Here is an 18,902-nt window from a genome sequence, read left to right as displayed (position 1 = left end):
ACAAGGTTATAATGGCATCTTTTGTGTTTAAAATGGCAGTTTCTAACCGCCATTTTTACCAAAATATAATGGCATCATTTTCGTTTAAAATGGCAGTTTTTAATCGCCGTTTTTACCAACGTATAATGGCATCGTTTTCATTTAAAATGGGGGTTTCTATCCGCCATTTGTACCTAATTATGATGACAATTTTATGCTTTTTAAAATAAGATTGAAGTCACCAATTTAAAGTGATATTTTTGAAATTCACTTAAAAATCTCGTAATAACCAAAAGGCATAGCCATAAATCAAATATCATAAGACGATTTTTAATTCATACATGATCCAAGACATAATTGAAATGTTATATTTCAAAAACAAAGTATCAAAGTAGTTGTATATATGCAAATTAATTTTTTTTCTTAGAACTCCAATGAGATTGAAGCTTCCAGTGAGCCATTTGCCAGCAGGAACAGAAGTGAGCACCACCTTTTGATTCATACTGACTCAGGTTTTTTATTGCATTTTCAAATGCCTTTGTGTTTGATGTTTTTCCATCACCAACTCTTCATACTGACTCAGGTTTCTGATTGCATTTTCAAATGCCTTAGTGTTTGATGTTTTTCCATCACCAACTCCTCCATAATCAGCCAATGATGCACTGTGTGCTCTGCAGTTTACAAATGAATTGCTTCTAGAACCACTCTTTGATCTTCTGCTCTCACCTTTCTTTAAATTCAGCAACACAATCACCACAATCAAACCACAAACTAGTCTCATACCCTGCAAAATCAAATATGTATAAAATAATAAAATATACAAATAAAAATATATAGTAAAGTTTAATAAAAAAATTGCATAAAAAGAGGGTCTTATTACTTCTATCCTCATGTTATTATCTTTTAAGAGGAGATTCTTCAAGTACTAAGAGGAAAATAAAAGGCACTCGTATTATATTAAAAAAAATTCACAATAATTATATAAAAAAAAAGAGAGCAAAGTGGAATAAAGAAGACAAAAGGAAGAGACAGAATGCCTACTAACCTCAACTTAAGGTGACTCTATTAACTTGAAATTGACTTCAAATTGTGCTGCATTTTGGAGGTATTGCATCATTCAGGAGAGCCAGAATGAGCAGTGACACACTCTACAGTCCTAAACCCTCTTCCTCTCTGAGTGAATGATAACAACAGCAGAAATCAGATACAGGATAAGCAATTTCTGTATTTTTCCATTTTATATAACAAATAATGAGGCCTTGGCTTATACGTTAATACCTTTCTCCTTTGAATATTCAAATCTTTGTGTTGAACTTTTTGACACGATTGATTTTTGAGTTTCACTAAAAAAACCCTCATTAGATGAAATATCAATAATCATTCTTCTATTTTTTTTATATAACAGGCAAGACTATGCAGTTAAGTCTGTTAAAACTTATGGTAAGTGAAGACTAAACCGATCATCTTATTTGAACTATATAAATTAATTAATTATTTAAGAGTAGATTGAAAGCTACTATACAATGGATGATCATCTATATCCAATAATAACAACTAATTTAAGGGTTTCAAGAGATGAACATGCATTACAAGCTAAGAAGCAAAGGGTTGAACAAATCATAATGATATATCACGTTTGTAATGTATTTAATTTGACCTTTTGAAAAATTAGAGAAGAAGCTAATTAATTAAGCAGCATATATATACATATAATATATGTATCTATGGATGACACGTGATTTTTAGAGCGACACCTTAGCTTAGCTTAGCTTACTGAGAGTTGAGTCACGTGTCCTGCATATATATATGTTTATATTTTTAATTATAGATAAGAAATTGAAGTTAGATGAAAAGAAATCCACAGCGAAGATAACAGCCAAAGGAAATATTATAACAAGGCTTTTCAATGATTTTTTTTTGGGATTAAAGAGAAAATTAGACAGCAGAAGAGGAATGCAAAGGGCAACAGATTCTCTTTACAAAAATGAGCAATCAGAAGAAAGGATCATCTAAAAAGTAAACAGCAGAGAGCAAAAATCAATGTTTATAATTTACTTTTTAAGTAGTATATTCACAATGTTTATTACACAGTGAATGAAATGGCCCTCCAATGTGGTTGTTGCTAAGATCACTGCACAAGAAACAAAAAGTTTAATTTCTAGTTCAAATAATTACACAAGAAATAGAAAGTATAATTTCTAGTTTAACAATCTCTTAAAATTTTGGTCCCTATTGCAGTTGAAAGGAATTGAAAACGAAGAGAGATTTTGAGGTATGAAAAATAAAATAGCAAATAATAATAAGCATACACAATTTTAGAATCCTAACTCATGAATGCCAGAACAATATAAGCACATTGAGTAATTAACTTAAGCATTCAACAATTGATTTGCAAAGCTAAGTGCTAAAAGCTAAGTGCTACAACACCACCTCCATCCACATGTTTAACAGCTAAGATCTCATCTCCATTTTTCATCTTGAGCTGGAGTGCATTAACAGTTAAAATAAGATCAATTAACAATGTAGTATAGCACAGTACTAAACACAAATTTTTTATATTCTTTTACAGCATAATTTAGTGTATTTTTAGAACATGCGTAACTATTTATTTTAATCTGTGAAAGTTATTAAGCCACCACAACAAATAAGAGGTCCTCCTTGTTAATTGTCTCATGACAAAAAATATATATATAATTTACACAGTACATATACATTAGGAGAAATAAAGTTATATAAAGAATCAAATAATTTAATAATGCAAAATATCTCTATTTTAAAGCCAAACTTGTTTAATTTTCTTTTTATCTAAAATCTCAAAATCAAAGAATACAGATGCAAACAGATTTTCTCATCATGAATATCTATGCCATAAATAATTTTCTCATTATATACCAAAAGCAGGAACTCACTTTCTTTCAATCAATTTTATATAAGAAAGAACCATCCTTAATACCATGAGAAAGCTTTGCATTTTACTTGGTTGTTAGACATGACAACCTTCCATAAAACACATTCTATTGTCTTTCTGGTATTTCTTGTATCTCTACTTACATTAAATACCTCAGTCACAACATCCCCAATAACAGAAGCACAAGAACTTGTATCTCTACTTGCTGCATTCACCTTGTCTAGTGAATAAAAAAAATTTTGCACATACTTCGTTTATCTGCAAGAGAAAAAAAAAGCAGCATGCACAACCACCTCTTTGTTCTGCTTCCAAAACAGTTTCAGATATTCCGGGAAAATAACTGTCAAAAAGAGAAAAAAACATTAGTGGTTAGCCCCCAACAGAAGCAAAATAGCAGAATCACTCTAGCTTCTCTTAAATGAAGTTATGTATTAAATGATTCTCACATGTCTTGTGTGTGCTCGTTTTCTGAGGCAATTTTTGCTACGTTTAAAAATGCATCTTCAATATTGTATCCTTCTTTTGCAAAGGTTTCAAAGTATGGTAGGTTCCCTCTAGAAGCACACCATTCCCTAGCTTTCTTCTCAGTCACCTGCAACAAGTTGAATGAGATTTCAACTTCAAAACTATGCATATTAATCTCAAAGGCCCAAACTCTTTTTAATACCTTTCTACTGTTCCCACCATCTACATCAACCTTGTTCCCAAGTAACACAAAGGGAAATGCTTCATGATCATTCAAATCTGCCTGAGGCCAAACACCAAAACATATAAGATATAATCTTCATGTATTGCTTATTTAGAAAGGTGCTAAATAGTACACAGCTGCTTAATGAACTCATCATGCCAATTGTTTAGTGTGTCAAATGTGTTGTGTGCATTTACATCATACACCAAAACTCAACAATCTGGACCTCTATAAAATGCAGCACCTAAACTATTGAACCTTTCTTGTCCTGTTGTATCCCAAATCTGCCAAAAGAGTCTCATTTATTGTTTTGACCAAAATAAGAATGTGTTAGTTAAAAGTAAAGTTATAAGATAACTTAAAACTACTGACCTATAAAGTGACGAGTCATCTACTTGTAGCTCCTTTGTGACGAAATCAGCACCAATTATGGCTTTATAATGCTGGCTGAATTTTCTATAAACGTACCTAAATTCAAGTGAACAATACTGAAAATTAATAATAATAATAATACCTAAACTTCTGCTCTTTAAAAAAAATTAATAATAATAATGATTATGAACAATACTGAAAATTCAAGTGCCAAATGGATACTGGTTCATCAAAGAAGTCTTCTTAACCCTGAAATAAGATAGATGAAGAAAAATGAATTGTCTGGAAGAGGCAAGGCAGAAAATTCAAGGCATGCATTTATTTCATTGATTGTAGAACTTATTCAGAATAGGTTAAAAAAGGGCAAAGGAAGAGGATGATTCGGAACGCACCTTTTCCAGAGATCGCGTTGAGATTTGGCCGCGATGGAGCACCAGAATCGATCCATCTGGACGCATAGGGATTGGATCTGAGAGATGTCGTTGGAGAGGGAGAGGGAGAGATCAGAGGAGGCGGAGTAGTCGAGGCGCTCGAGGCGTTCCAAGCAGTCGCACGTATTCAGGAGGAGCTTCTTCGCGCTTTGATAAACATCCGATAGCGTTGCTCTGCCGCCTTCCATGGTGGCGCTCAGTGCTGGTGGTGACTGTGGTGGTTTTTTCGGAGCTCCGAGGAGAAGAAGCTAAACGTCAGAGAGAGAGAGAATCTACGAATTAAAGAAACGTAGAAATCGGAGCTCCGACGAACGCTGACAAGTTTTCAGATCGAAGAGGAAGTGACGGTGGAGGGTAAAAATGATGGTAGATACAGAGAGAGGATCGGAGGAGGAGGAGGAGACGAGGGAGATCAGAGATAGAAGGCAGAGCGAGCCGTCATCGAATTCAATAAGCTAGGGTTATTGAAAGTTTTCATTTTATATATGTAGGATAATGGCGGTTCAAAACCGCCCTAATCACTAGAACTGCCACCAGATACAAAATTAATTATGGCAGCAATAAAAAATGCCATAATATTCAAATATTACGGCGGTTCTTTAAAATCGCCGTAATATCAATGCCATTTTAAACTCTTTTTTTTTTTGTAGTGAGATGCAACTCACTTGTAAAATTCAAATCCTGAATCGCTAAAACATATTCTTTAAACCTTATCATTCTACTTTCCAATCCCCTTACATATTTCACACTTTTTCTAATCTTATCCAATGCATCTTGAGCAATTTTTAATCCAACTTGCAAATAAGATTTAAGATATGAGCAGAACAATGAATATAAAGAACTCCCCATCACATAACAACTAATCATGCATATTTAATGTACTTTTGAAATGATCTTGGCATGTATCATTAGCAGATGTGTAACGACCCACAATTTTAAAGATCTAAATATAAATAAGTTATAATTTATTTTATAAATTGGAGTTCNATGTATATTTTAATTTGAGTAATTGATATTTTTAAAAATAGAGTTTAGTTAATAATATTATTATCGAGTTCGATATCCGCCGATACGAATAATTATTGGTACTCTTTGGTGAACTTAGCTTTGCTAATGTTTCATCGTATATCTTTTATCATTATGTTACTATGGTCATTTATATTAGTAACTCATATATATTATTACTTGTGTTTTAATATATCCAGATTTCATAATTATCCGTTTAAAATATTTATAACTTGAATCGCTGACTCAGCAGCCTGAGGACATGACACACGCCCCCTCCCTTGCTACCACATCATCATCACTTAATTTTCTATCTCTCATTCACCGAACTAAGCATAAGAAAAGAGAGAATGAACCGTGAAAGAAAAAGAAAGAAAATTATGGAATCTTCGATCTTTCGAGTTTGATTTCTTGAAATCCGTAATCCAATAAAAAATCTAATCCGATTAAAGTATTTGTATTTTCCTCCTCTTCATGTTAACGTTACTTTTGTTCAGAAAAAATTGATGGTGGAGTTGTTGTCCCTCCATGCAAGGTTCAGTCGAGGGAGCCCCAGGTGGAGTAGCCGATTTTGACGTTTTTTTCTTCAATTTCTCGTTCAAAAATCTTTTCTAAAATTTTTGTTGTTGTGATTTTTGCACAGAGATAGGATTTGATAATTTTATAATAATTAAATCTGTATTTGATAAGTGAATATTAGTTTGATTGATTATTATTTGAGTTTGATCAAGTTTATGTTGAATAATTGATGTATGCTTGAGATTTTGGTTTGGCTGTGTATGAACAGCCAGCTGGGGTGTTTTGATTATTTTAGGGGTGTTGTAATGTGGTATTTTGTGATAAATTTTATGAGGTTTGATGACCACGAGTTTAAATTAAAAGCTGTGAAAAATCAGTTACCGAAACCGTTGAAAAGCTAGTTAAATCAAGTAATTTTGATGAACTTTTAATGATTTGGTTCTTTGAAAAACATAAAACCCTCATGTTTTGACTATTTTGTGGCTAAAATATAATTAAGAAAGAGTTTTGGGGCTGCATGTGAAATAAAAGAAAATTTGTGAGTGAAAATAGAATTTTTAGAAGTTTAGTAATTAAAGTGTAATTTCTAAAAAATTTGGGGGTCAAAAAGAATTTTGAAAAGCTTTAAGAATTATATTAGCCAATTTTGAATTATTAAAGAAATGATTATGTTTTGAATTTTATCGAGAAAAGTATTATGTTTAAATTTGATTTATCAAAGAAAGGGTTTGAGAAACGGTTTGGATGGGACCCGAGAAGGGTGGCAAAGTCCGAATTTTAGGAAAGGTGTTGCCGAAATTTTTAAAAAAATTTTTAGAAGTTTTATTTTGGTTAATTTGGATTGAAGAATTGTTTTATTTAGTTTTTATTTATTTAAGAAAAGAATGAATTATGTTTAAGTTTAAATGATTTGGTTTTGAAACGAAATTGGTTGTCGCTTCTCTGAAGTCTAGAGACTTTCCCAAGGAATTTAACTAATAAATAATTTTTTCTTTGTCTTTTGAAAAGAGTTTAAATTCGAAAACGATTTTGAAGGTAGCTCGAGGAATATGAGAATGATATTGAGAAATAGATTTAAAAATGAAATTGAATTTAATTAAGAGTTGAGACCCTAGGTAAGAGGCAGTGGTGTTGTCCACTTGCTCCGAGAAAGAGATGAGGAAGAAGAATGATGAAAACTGAGGTTGATTGATGACAAGTATGTCCGTGTTTTCTCTCTGATTGTAGGGGTAACAGGGCACCTATTCCTTCTAATGGTGACAGGGCATATAATCCCTCTAATGGTGATAGGACACATAATTCCTCTAATGCTGACAGGACATGTATTCCCTCTAATGGTATTAATGCGCAACAGAGATAAAGGCAGCGAAAGCCCAGAAAGATAAAGGTGGTTCCCCTTAAAGATAAGATGACTTCACTCAAAGATAAGATAAGATAACTATCTTATCTCCAGAAATGTCACTCTACACTATTATAAATACACTGGAGCACCCAGGTATAACTCATACTCTGATTCTACTAAAAACCTGCTTAAAGCCCATGCTAACTTAAGCATCGGAGTTTCTTGCAGGTACCACCACCCTCTGGTGACGAAGGATCAGCAGCATCTCCAGCTCCACCAGTTCCACCAGGTCAGACACGACAGATCGGCCACCAGATCCAACAAGTCGGACATGATAGCTCCGGCCACCACAGCAGATCTCATCCGAGATCGACCTTTAGTTTCAGGTAACCCTCGGAACATTGGCGCCATTGCTGGAGAACCTGGAAGTCATCCCGCCATCATGGCAGACAACCTTAACAACGACCACGACTCTGATCTAGAAAACAAGATGCCGCATAAGAACGTGGACACCACACCAAAGGTTACTTCTCAACCAAACAAAGACAAGAATTCGCCAAGTACAAAAATCATGGAGGCACTCCAAGCTCAACAAGATCTCCTCAAACAGCTCGAAAAAGTGGCCGAGCATCAACGGGAAGCCAAGAGGGACCTCCGGAGAGAAGCTAGGCCTCGCCGAGAGTTAGAGGACAAGCTCCTAAAGCTCGAAGCCAACCTTAAAACAAAAACCATCCAGCCTGATCCTGAAGACAGCTCCCACAAAGATCATGACCCATTCACTAAAGAGATTATGAAAGCCAAAGTCCCAAAGGACTTCAAAGCTCCCGACATGACCCCGTACAACGGTACATCGGATCCAAGCCATCACCAGCAATTTCAGAAGTAGAATGTATATCACCGACGCCTCAGACGCTATTCGATGCAAATCCTTCCCAACAACCCTAACAAAAATAGCAATTAAGTGGTTCGACACTTTGCCCCCCAGATCCATCACAAGTTTCGACGACCTGGCCAAGAAATTTCTTGCCAGATTTTCCATCCAAAAGGACAAAACCAAACACGCCCTGAGCTTACTAGGGATTAAGCAAAGAGATCGGAAAAGTCTTCGCAACTACATGGAAAGATTCAAAAAAGTATGTTTGGACATACAAAATCTTTCAACAGAAGCGGCCATCATGGGACTCATCAATGGCCTAAGAGAAGGACCTTTTAGCCAATCAATATCCAAGAAGTATCCAACATCTCTAAATGAGGTTCAAGAAAGGGCGGAAAAATATATTAATATGGAGGAGAACTCCCGATGGGGAAACAGCACAAAAACTGGATTCTCCTAACCCATCTCGGGACAAGGATAAAGAAAAAAGAAGATCAACCCGGAGAGAAGCCTAGAAAATACCACAATTACACCCCTCTTCAGGTGTCTCTTGTGGATGTTTACCAAGAAATATGCCACACAAAGAAGATCCCACCACCTCGCCCAATCCAAAGCAAAAAAGGAGGAGGAAATCGGCCAGAATACTGCAAGTACCGCCGAATCTACGGACATCCGACCAACGAGTGCTTTGACCTAAAGAATGTCATAGAGAAATTGGCAAGAGAAGGGTGATTAGATCGGTACTTAGCCAATAAAGCGGATGAACCAAGAAAAAGAAGAAGGGACGAAGAGGTCGGACGAGTTGAACATCCACCTCACACTGAAGAGGTCGGGCGAGTTGAACGTCCACCTCACACCGGAGAGGTCGGACGAGTTGAACATACACCTCACACCGAAGAGGTCAGACGAGTTCAACGTCTACCTCACACTGAAGAGGTCGGATGAGTTGAATGTCCACCTCACACCCTTGAAAAACATGTTTATATGATAAATGGAGGATTCGCAGGAGGAGGATCTCTAAATCATCTCGCAAAAGACACCTCAAATAGGTATATTAAGGAAGGGAGAGAGATTTGAAAAGGACAACGGAGTGCGAACAAGCCTTCCGATTTCAAAAATTCTTGGGGCAACCACCCATTCTTACCAGACCACGGGAAAGTGAAGAACTCATATTATACCTCGCAGTGGGAAGTTGGGCAATAGCCTCAGCACTAGTAAGAGAAGACAAAAGTAGGCAACAATCCGTTTACTTCATCATCAAAGCTCTACAAGGGTCCCAACTAAACTATCAAAAGATAGAAAAAGTTCGCCTACGCCCTCATACTTACCTCTTGACGACTCCACCCATACTTTCAAGCTCACACTATCAGAGTTCGGACCAACCAGCCCATAAAAGGTATCCTACAGAAAATAGACTTACTTGGAAGAATCCTACAGTGGGCAGTCGAGTTATCCGAATTCGATCTTCGATATGAAGCTCGGATAGCCATCAAATCACAGTATCTGGCTGACTTCATTACAGAGCACACTGACACCCCAGGGAACTCCTACAAAATGGAATCTCTACGTGGACGACTCTCCAAAAAAAAACCGGGAGTGGTGCAGGTGTAATCATAGAAAGCGATCAGAGAAGCCAAATCAAGCTAAATAACCAAGCTGAATACGAGGCACTACTGGCTGGTTTAAGGCTGGCTAAGAAGGTAGGAGCTTACCGTGTCCAGTGATTCACAAGTAGTCACCTCACAAATAGAAGGGAGCAACCAAAGCTAAGGATCCCACCATGAAAAAATACCTCGGGTAATTCGGGGGACCTTGGACAAAAACAGAGAAAAGCTCGGATAATTCGGGAGACCCTGGACAAAAACAGAAAATAGCTCGGACATTTTGGGGGATATAAGGTCCGACACATACCTCGGGAGCAGAATGCCCGAGCTGATGCACTTTCAAAACCAGCCAGCACCAACAGCTCGGACAATTCGGGGAATATGAAGTCTGACACATCCCTTGGGAGTAGAATGGCCGAGCTGATGCATTTTCAAAACTAGCCAACACCAAACCAGGGGGCAATAACAGAAGCCTCATCCAGGCTACATTACAAGACCACAACAAGTCGATCTCGAAGGCGGTTTAAGAGATGGTAATATTCAACTGACTGAAAAAGTAGAAAAATGGTCGTTCCCTCGGAGCCAAGGAAGGAAAACAAACCTTCTCCTCAGGGTCCGGCGACACCAACTCATAATTCTTCTCATCCCTATCCCTACAAATTCTACGGAACCTCCTAAGTCACACACAGTACTCAGGGTCAGCCACAGTAACACGCATTAAAACTATGGAATCCAACCAATCAGACATGCCGTCCGGGATCTTAGTAGACATCTCAGCAATATTTTTTCGAGAAGACATAGGTCAACTATGGGGTTACTACCAAACAACTCGGGAAAATAAGGAAACAACTCGGACAATAACAGCAAAACATCAGGTGTCAGATACAGCAGTAAAAGGGAAACCCCAGTACTCACACGAAAGTCCAGGGGCACCCTTTGGAGGAAACAACAGAGCAAAAACCCAAATACAAAGTCAAAGCTTTACATCAAAAGCATGCTAACTTCCACATTGCCCCACCAGAAGAGCTTATCAGTGTAACATCACCTTGGCCGTTCGCAAAGTGGAGACTCGACCTCCTCGAACTATTTTCCATAGGATCGGGACAAGTCAAGTTCCTCATTGTAGGGGTGGATTACTTCACAAAATGGACTGAGGCAGAGCCCCTAGCTAATTCCACTGCTCAAAGAAGTAAAAAATTCTTGTACAGAAATATTGTTACAAGGTTTGGGATTCCTTACTCCATCACCACAGACAATGAAACTCAATTCATGGACACATGTTTCAAGAAGTTGGTGGCTGACTTGAAAATAAGGCACAATTCACATCCGTAGAACACCCACAAGCCAATGGACAAGCAGAAGCTACCAACAAAGTCATACTAGCTGGGTTAAAACTGAGACTACAGGACGCAAAGGGAGCTTGGACTGAAGAGCTCCCACAAGTCCTGTGGGCATATCGGACAACTCCACACTTCACCACGGGGGAATCACCCTTCCGATTGGCTTACAGAATGGAGGCAATGATCCCAATAGAGATCGAAGAAGGATCCCCCAGAATGATCCTCTACAATGAAGAGGTCAACTCCCAAATCCAAAGGGAAGAACTCGACCTACTTCTAGAAGTCCGAGAAAGAGCTCGGATTAGGGAGGAAGCATTAGCGTCAAATAGCCTCAAGATACAATCAGAAGGTAATCCAGCGAAGTTTTGCCAACAACGATCTCATCCTAATCCGAAATGACATCGGAACAGGTCAGTCAGGAGAAGGGAAGCTAGCAGCCAACTGGAAAGAACCGTACCAAGTGTTCAGAGGTACTGGGGAAAGGTCACCACAAAGTGTCTGACCTCGAGGGGCGAGAGCTACCAAGGTCATAGCATGCCTGCAACCTAAGAAGGGCGCCAGGCCGAGATCTAAAAGATTGCCCGACCTAGAAGGGTAAGCACTAACGTGCACACACTCTTATTCATATCTTACTTTTATTATTTAAATAAAGTTTGCAGATTTCCCAAAAAGTTTCCTACCAAGACGCATTAATCTGAGCGCAAAAATTCACTGCCTGATCACGACAAGGTCGGCGGGGTGAAAACCAAATCCACTGCCCGATCACGATAAAAGTCGGCAAAGATGAAATCAGAATTCATCGCCCGATTTCGACAAGGTCGGCAAAAAAGTGAAAGCAAAATTCATCGTCTGATTCCGACAAAGTCGGTTAAGATGAAAGTGATAAAAACATATTAATGCAAGAAGTTATAAAAAGTGATCCATGAATAGAGACTTGACGAGGTCTGAAACAAAAAATGGACTCCTAGAAATAACTTGGAATGGACCGACATAAAAGAAGTCGGACCAGACCAAAGCGACAAAAAGTTATAAAAAGTAACCCATAGAAAAGAGGCCTGGCTAGCCCTGAAAATGGATTACTAGAAATAACATAGAAGAGACCGACATGATGAAGTCGGCCCAACAAAACTACAAAAAGTTATAAAAAGTAATCCATAAAAAGAGACCTGACAAGGTCCAAATAAAATGGATTACTAAAAATAACTTAGAAGAGACCGACAAGAAGAAGTCGGACCAACGAAAGCTATAGCTTGGACCGACAAGAAGTAGTCGGACCAACGAAAGCTACAGCTTGGACCGACAGAAGAAGTCGGACCAACGAAAGCTACAGCTTGGACCGACAAGAGAAGTCGGACCAATGAAAGCTTAAGAAGGATCGACAAGAGAAGTCGGACCAACAAAAAGCGTGCGCTAAAAAGGACACAGCTCTGCCCAAAAAGCCACGACTCCACGACAAGGCTATCAAAATTGTTCAGACCGACTAAAAAGTATTCTACGAGAACACTAAAAGGTTGTCGGACAAATTAGCCCCAAGGATCACCTCGACAAACAAAAAGAGGTCGGATAATAAAGTACCCACACTCTACAAAGATCCACAAAAGGAACAAAGACATCTCGCAATGGCCAGAGGAAGGCCAGGAATGCTTTGCTGAAAGGTACGAAGTCTTGAAAAAAGATACTACTTAAAAGGCAAAAGCACAAATCAAAACGGCACTAAAAAGTCATCCAAACAAACTATAAAAAGGTTCCCCATCGGAACACTACATAAAAAGTTGTTGGATTATGACTAAAAAGGCCGAGCAGTGAAGACAAACAAGTTGAAAGAAGGCTGAAAAGTCCTCTCAACAAAATAAAAAGGGCAATACCAGACTCGCACAAGGAGAAACTACTCAAGATCGACCAAAGTCAGGATGCTTGAGCACGACTTTCCCAAAGAGATCGAAGCTCTGAAAGCACGATCTCACAGAAAGGTCCAAACTCAAGCAGGGGCAAAGTCGTACAAGTCGACGTCAGCTAAGAAGAGGCGCAAGTACGATCTCAAAAAAGAACAAGCCAAAAGGTTGGGAAACAACTTAAAGCTCAAATGTGCTTAGCTAAAAGGGATACAACTCCGCGCAAAGAAAGCACAATCTCAAACAGGGCTACGAACTTCATCCGAGACTAAAAAAGGTTCTATATAAAGAACATTAAAAAGTCATCGGACAAGTCACTAAAAGCCCTGATATCAAGCCGCAAGGATAACTTTGCCAAAGCAGAGGGTTGTCAACACAAACTTAAAGCAAGGCGTGATCCAGAAGGCAAGGGTAGAAAACCCACCCTACCACTCAAAAGAGGTCGGCTTGGGAACTACCAAACCTCTAGAAAATCTGCAAGGATTGCAAAGCAATGAAGAAACAAGCCAGACAGATGCTTGAGCACAACTCCCTCAAAGGGATCGAAGTTAAGAAGCACGACCTCACAAGGAAGATCGAAGCTCAAGCAGGGGCACTATTCATACATCGGTTCGAGCTATAAAGGACCGGGTTGGCCGACCTCTTAGAAGGTTGGCCCAGAAAGATAAAGGCGGTTTCCCTTAAAGATAAGATGACTTCACTCAAAGATAAGATAAGATAACTATCTTATCGTTATCTTATCTCTAGAAAGGTCACTCCACACTATTATAAATACACTGGAGCACCCAGGTATAACTCATACTCTGATTCTACTAAAAACCTGCTTAAAGCCCATGCTAACTTAAGCATCGGAGTCTCTTGCAGGTACCACCACCCTCCGGTGACGAAGGATCAGCATCATCTCCAGCTCCACCAGTTCCACCTGGTCAGACACGACAGCTTTGGCCACCAGATCCAACAAGTCGGACACGATAGCTCCGGCCACCACAGCAGATCTCATTCGAGATCGACCTTCAGTTTTAGGTAACCCTCAGAACAGGAACCCTACTAAGAACTCCCGAGTTCTTAACCCCTATTTTCCACCCCTTTCAGCTATAGGTACGAAGGTTTAGTACGGAGCTACATGAGCATAGAAGAGTATGTTTACAAGTTAAGTTGTTATTATTTTTTCTTGCCTTGTTAGTTAGAGTTTTATTCAGATGGGTAGGTTTTGTAATTGCTTTGTATGTAATACTATAATGTATTATTAATATTAAGTATGTGAGTATATGTTGTTTGTTCTTGTTGGAAAAGTTTTAATTTTTTAGTAAAACCATCGATAGATTTACGCATAAAGGCTCATACCTTATTATTTAATGTATAAGAGTCATCGTAATACCCCTGCTATTAGAGTGGCGCACCCAGAAGCGTGATATTCTAATAGTAAGGGTGTTACATTATAACTTATTTATATTTAGATTTTCAAAAATGTGGGTCGTTACAAGATGCGTTATCTAATACAAGAGTCATAATCTTCTTTTTAATTCTCCACTCATTTAAAAGCTCAAAAATCTTGGAAGACAATTCAAATCCCGGGTGAGGAGGAGGTATATGACAAAAACTCAAATTTTTACTTTGCAATTTCCAATTTAAATCAACAAAGTGAGCAGTTAAACATAAATAACCATTTGTAGTGATGGATGTCCACAAATCAGAAGTCAAACAAACTCTATTAGGAATGGTTACTAAAGTACTTTTAAGCTTTTCTTTTTCTCTTGAGTAAATTTTCAGAACATCCTCCTTAAGAGTATTTCTAGTAATCAGGCCTAGTGTTGGACTGATGTATTTTAACCAATTCTTAAATTTATTATTATCAACAATAGAAAAGGGAACATCACAATCAATCACAAAGGTAGCAAACATCTCACATAATACATGATTATCTATCTTGAGAGCCCCCATTTTATTTTGCATTTCTATCAAAGTTTGACCAATATCTTCAAAGTCTATTTTCACGCACCTGTCTAAATGATGCTTAAGTGACGATGTCCTATATTGTTTACCACCAGTCTTAAACTTCTGTTTGCATCCATCACATTGAGCACGATCTATACCATCATCACCAGGTCCAAGCTTTGTGAAATATCTCCAAACATCACATGTTGTTGCCTTCGTCTTTTTCTTTTTAATATCTTCTACAATTTCAGATCTTTCCACATTTTCAAGATTTTGTGTTACAATTCCACCATCAACTTCCATAGAGACGGAATTATCCACTGCAGAATCAATAACTCATCCTAAATAATATCAATACATAACAATATCTAAACCAACAAAAAAAATATTCAAACGATAATCAAACATAATCAATTAGTACTAACTACATGATCATTTCATCACTTACTCACTTACAGTCACCAAAAAACAAAAAAATATAGGTAAACACAGTTAATTTTTTTCCTTTTTATCTACTGTTTATCCTTTTCATATAAAAAAGTTTAGTAGTCAACGATAAATATAGGCAAACACAATTCCTTACTTGAAAAAAAAAACAAAATAAAATAAAGATCTTCATTTTAATATATTCTAGCACAACTGGATATGAAAAAATAAACAACAAGCATCTTTATGAAAATTTGTCACATACATATTCAGCAACTGTAAATCACTTACTAATAGTAATCGCAGAGCTGTCGAGCAGGAAGAGGAGGAGAGAGGAGTGCCGCTGGGAGTCCGAGGGTCATAGAACCGCCGAGCAGAGGCGTCGAGCGAGACACAGTGCCGACGAGACATAATGCTGCTGACAACGAGAAAAGGACAGAGAGAAAGGCGAAAGGCAGAGCAGAGGCGCCAGAGAGGAGCAACTCACACAAAAAAAGAATTGGAGCGCGCTGCCCGTCCGCCGCGAACCACGATCTGTGACGCCTGAGACTGAGGCAAGGCCGTCGGCGCAAGGGACTCAGGGAACACCGAGGAGTGAGGACCGTGGGATTGAGGAAAGGCCACAGCAAGAAGGAGCGAGTGAGGAGGGAGCCGAGCTACTAAAGCTTAGGGAGTCAGGGTCACCGGGTCAGAAAAGGCTGTGGGGACGAAAGGACGAAGGTCGAAGGGTGCTGTAGGGGCTAGGGTGTGGGCTGTGGCATTAGGCAGGAGGCAGCATGTGTGTGATGTGTTGTTTATGAAAAGCAAAAATCCTAATTTTCAATTTATACCCTATGTAAATTTACTGAAATACCCCTTAAGAAAAAGGATGACAGCCTACCCCTCCCGCCTTGGCTCGCAGTTTTGGCGGGTTTTTAAAATTTGGCGGGTTCAAAATCTCGTCCCGACCCACCTTTTTTGACAGTTTTGGCAGTTTGACACAGCGGGTTCGACCCGTTTTGCCACCGCTAGTCGTGCATCGCGATACAACTGTAAAGAGATTGATGACCCCCTCATTCTGCTTTTTGTTTGGCGTGAGAGTGTATGCCATTTTTAGCACCTATTCCTTGCAATGAGCTCGTCATTGTTGGTGTTCCACTTGTGCGACGGTGATTATTATTATTATTATTATTATTATTATTATTATTATTCTAAACTTGTTTAGGTGGAGTCATTGGCGCCGACTAACGAGATATATGCGAAGGTCTACGGCACACTTTAAGCAACAACTTGATGACATGGGAGTCAACGACGTAGGTTTTAACAATTTATGTTAAGAATTTATTATGTCTAATAATTTAACTTATCGGCGTCGTGTTTATTGATGTCCAGTTTATATGGTGGCCATATATAGGAGTGATGGTTCCTGACGACCTAATCGTAAATGTGTTTATGTGCTCCACAAAGTCTCCGTTAGTGTCAGGTACTGAGAGACACAGATTATCTATTTGAGCCATCTCAGCAAAGGCCTGCTGCTTCTGAGCCGTCTGTTGGTCATGGCTCTGTAACCGGTCATGCTAGTGACTTCTCGATGGATCGATTGACACATCTTGTTGATCCTCCTCGTCCTTCCGCACTGTCGTGTACCAAGTTGTTTGATTTAAATGAATATCCGCAGAAGGAAGAGGGAGTTGGAGGGGATGATCTGCAGCACGAGTGTTATTATGGTGGAGCGAGTGCTCCGAGCATGAGTGCTTCCGGTATCTATGACACTGGCGAAACTAGCATGCCAGATGTCGGTGCTTCTGAAGGTTGCGGTGGTGGCGGACCTAGTGGTCTGGATGCGAGCGTTTCTGAGGGTCATACGTATAATATACGGACACAGATTGCTCCCTCGGATAAATACGCCCCAATTTATATCTCTGAGCTCATCAACATTCACCTCCTCGCCAACCGCGTCCAGTCCCGTATGTTGTTCAAACTCAACGTATAACTATATCATTGGCACGTGAAATCGGGTTTGTTGATAAATATAGAACATCTGCTACATACATGCGTCGTCAGTGATGGGCATTATTTGAAACTGTATCAGCCCACCAAATACTTGTACAAGATTCCTGTATAAAATGTTACTCATCCTTTTTGAAATGTGACTTTGTATGTTCTCACAAAGACCATTTTGCAATTCTACAAAATTCATGGTGCATGGAATAGCAAAGAAAAACGGACATTCACAAATAAAAGTCACTCTTTCGTATGTGTTTGGTATAATCTCACCGTTATAATACACTCACAAATTTGTAATACCTTCCATAACCTCAACTTTACTTAATCTAATTTTTTTGACACTACTAAGTATCAAAAAACTCACAAATATCAAAAAAGAAGAATGAGATTAAAATATGAATCATGGATGAATTGGTAATGAAATTTATACGCAACACTTTCGATTAAAATATTTTTTTCTGTTTGTAGTTTTCAATAAAAAATTTAAAACATATAAAACTTAAGCTGCATGTTCATGTTTCGAAAAAAATTCTTAAAACGGAACTTGCGTTTTGTGTATATCGAAAAAAAGGAAAAAATGTTAAAAAAGAAAAACGTAACTTGTATTTTGTGTTTTTTAAAAATAAAAATAAAACGATAAAAAAGCAAAATATAATTTGTGATTTACATTGACATTATAGTAGTATAAATATTTTATAAATATTTATTTTATGGTGTTATACTATTATTATTTTCATATGTAAAAAAAAATGAGTCCATAAAATTAGACTATTATTTTTCTTTTAGTATAAGACTAATAATTCCTACAAGTAAAAAATGCAGAGTAGATAGGTACTAGCTAGATAGTGGTTGCTGCTTAGCAAGTCGGTAGTGGTAATTGTGGGGCCATGGCATGTTGCCTTTCCTCTTTTGGTGGTCACTAACTTCCCCAGCTTGAGGAGCCAACCCAAAGTTTTCAAGAACCTCTCATCGATTCCCTTTAATGCATATGGAAAACGACATTTAAAGCTAAGCAAGTTGAGAACTTGGACTCTTTTGGAGGAATCATCAGATTCGTTTGACTAATAGTTCTCCTTATATTATTCTAGAGAAATTATTTTCCACTATTGCAACTGAAGGGTCCATGTGGATCTATGTGGGGTTCTGAACGTTTTAGACCTTTCTTTTTCTAGCAAGTGGTTCAAGCCTTAGTGCTAATTTTTTTGGTCAAGATCGCTTGCACTTTAGTAGCATATCAACGTACATTCTTAAGCTTGTTTGGTTATGAGAATAGAATAATATAAGATAGAAAATAAAATATAAATGATAGAGACATAAAATTTAGTATTTATATTTTATTTAGTGATAAATTAAAATAAATTATAAAATTTTAATTTATTTTTATTTTTTTATTTAAAAAAGTTTAAAAAATATAATTTAAAAGTTAATAATAATAATAAAAAAATAAAAAATAAATTATATTTTTTGTTAGTATTTATAGACAGAATATCTTTATCTATATTTTATCTGTCAAATACAATTTTATATTTTTGTGTTCATTGTCATGTGCTTATAAATAGACATCATCTAACAGTCCGTTTGATTCAAAGACGTGAATACAG

General features: G+C 37.7%; 1 protein-coding gene across 27 annotated transcripts; it reads right to left on the bottom strand.

The window, feature by feature from the left end:
* Positions 266-4,847, bottom strand: LOC107610205 (probable polygalacturonase). Of its 27 annotated transcripts, XR_002350384.1 has the most exons (10): positions 4,340-4,846; positions 4,144-4,196; positions 3,948-4,043; positions 3,555-3,635; positions 3,334-3,479; positions 2,035-3,227; positions 1,734-1,773; positions 1,258-1,322; positions 1,025-1,152; positions 266-763 (listed from the first exon to the last, which is right to left on the bottom strand). XR_002350384.1 is itself a non-coding variant. In XM_016312316.2 (2 exons), exons 1-2 carry the CDS (start codon positions 869-871, stop codon positions 497-499), a joined length of 279 nt encoding a protein of 92 aa, XP_016167802.1. In that variant the 5' UTR covers positions 872-949; the 3' UTR covers positions 266-496. The 27 variants fall into 27 exon arrangements, 1 of the variants encoding a protein (XP_016167802.1); XR_002350377.1 differs by having other exon boundaries at positions 1,734-3,227; XR_002350379.1 differs by having other exon boundaries at positions 1,025-1,322.

This window comes from Arachis ipaensis, chromosome B07 (assembly GCF_000816755.2).
Source record: "Arachis ipaensis cultivar K30076 chromosome B07, Araip1.1, whole genome shotgun sequence".
Lineage (NCBI taxonomy): Eukaryota > Viridiplantae > Streptophyta > Magnoliopsida > Fabales > Fabaceae > Arachis > Arachis ipaensis.
Note: the sequence above shows the minus strand (reverse complement) of the source record. Positions and strands in the feature narration are given on the sequence as shown.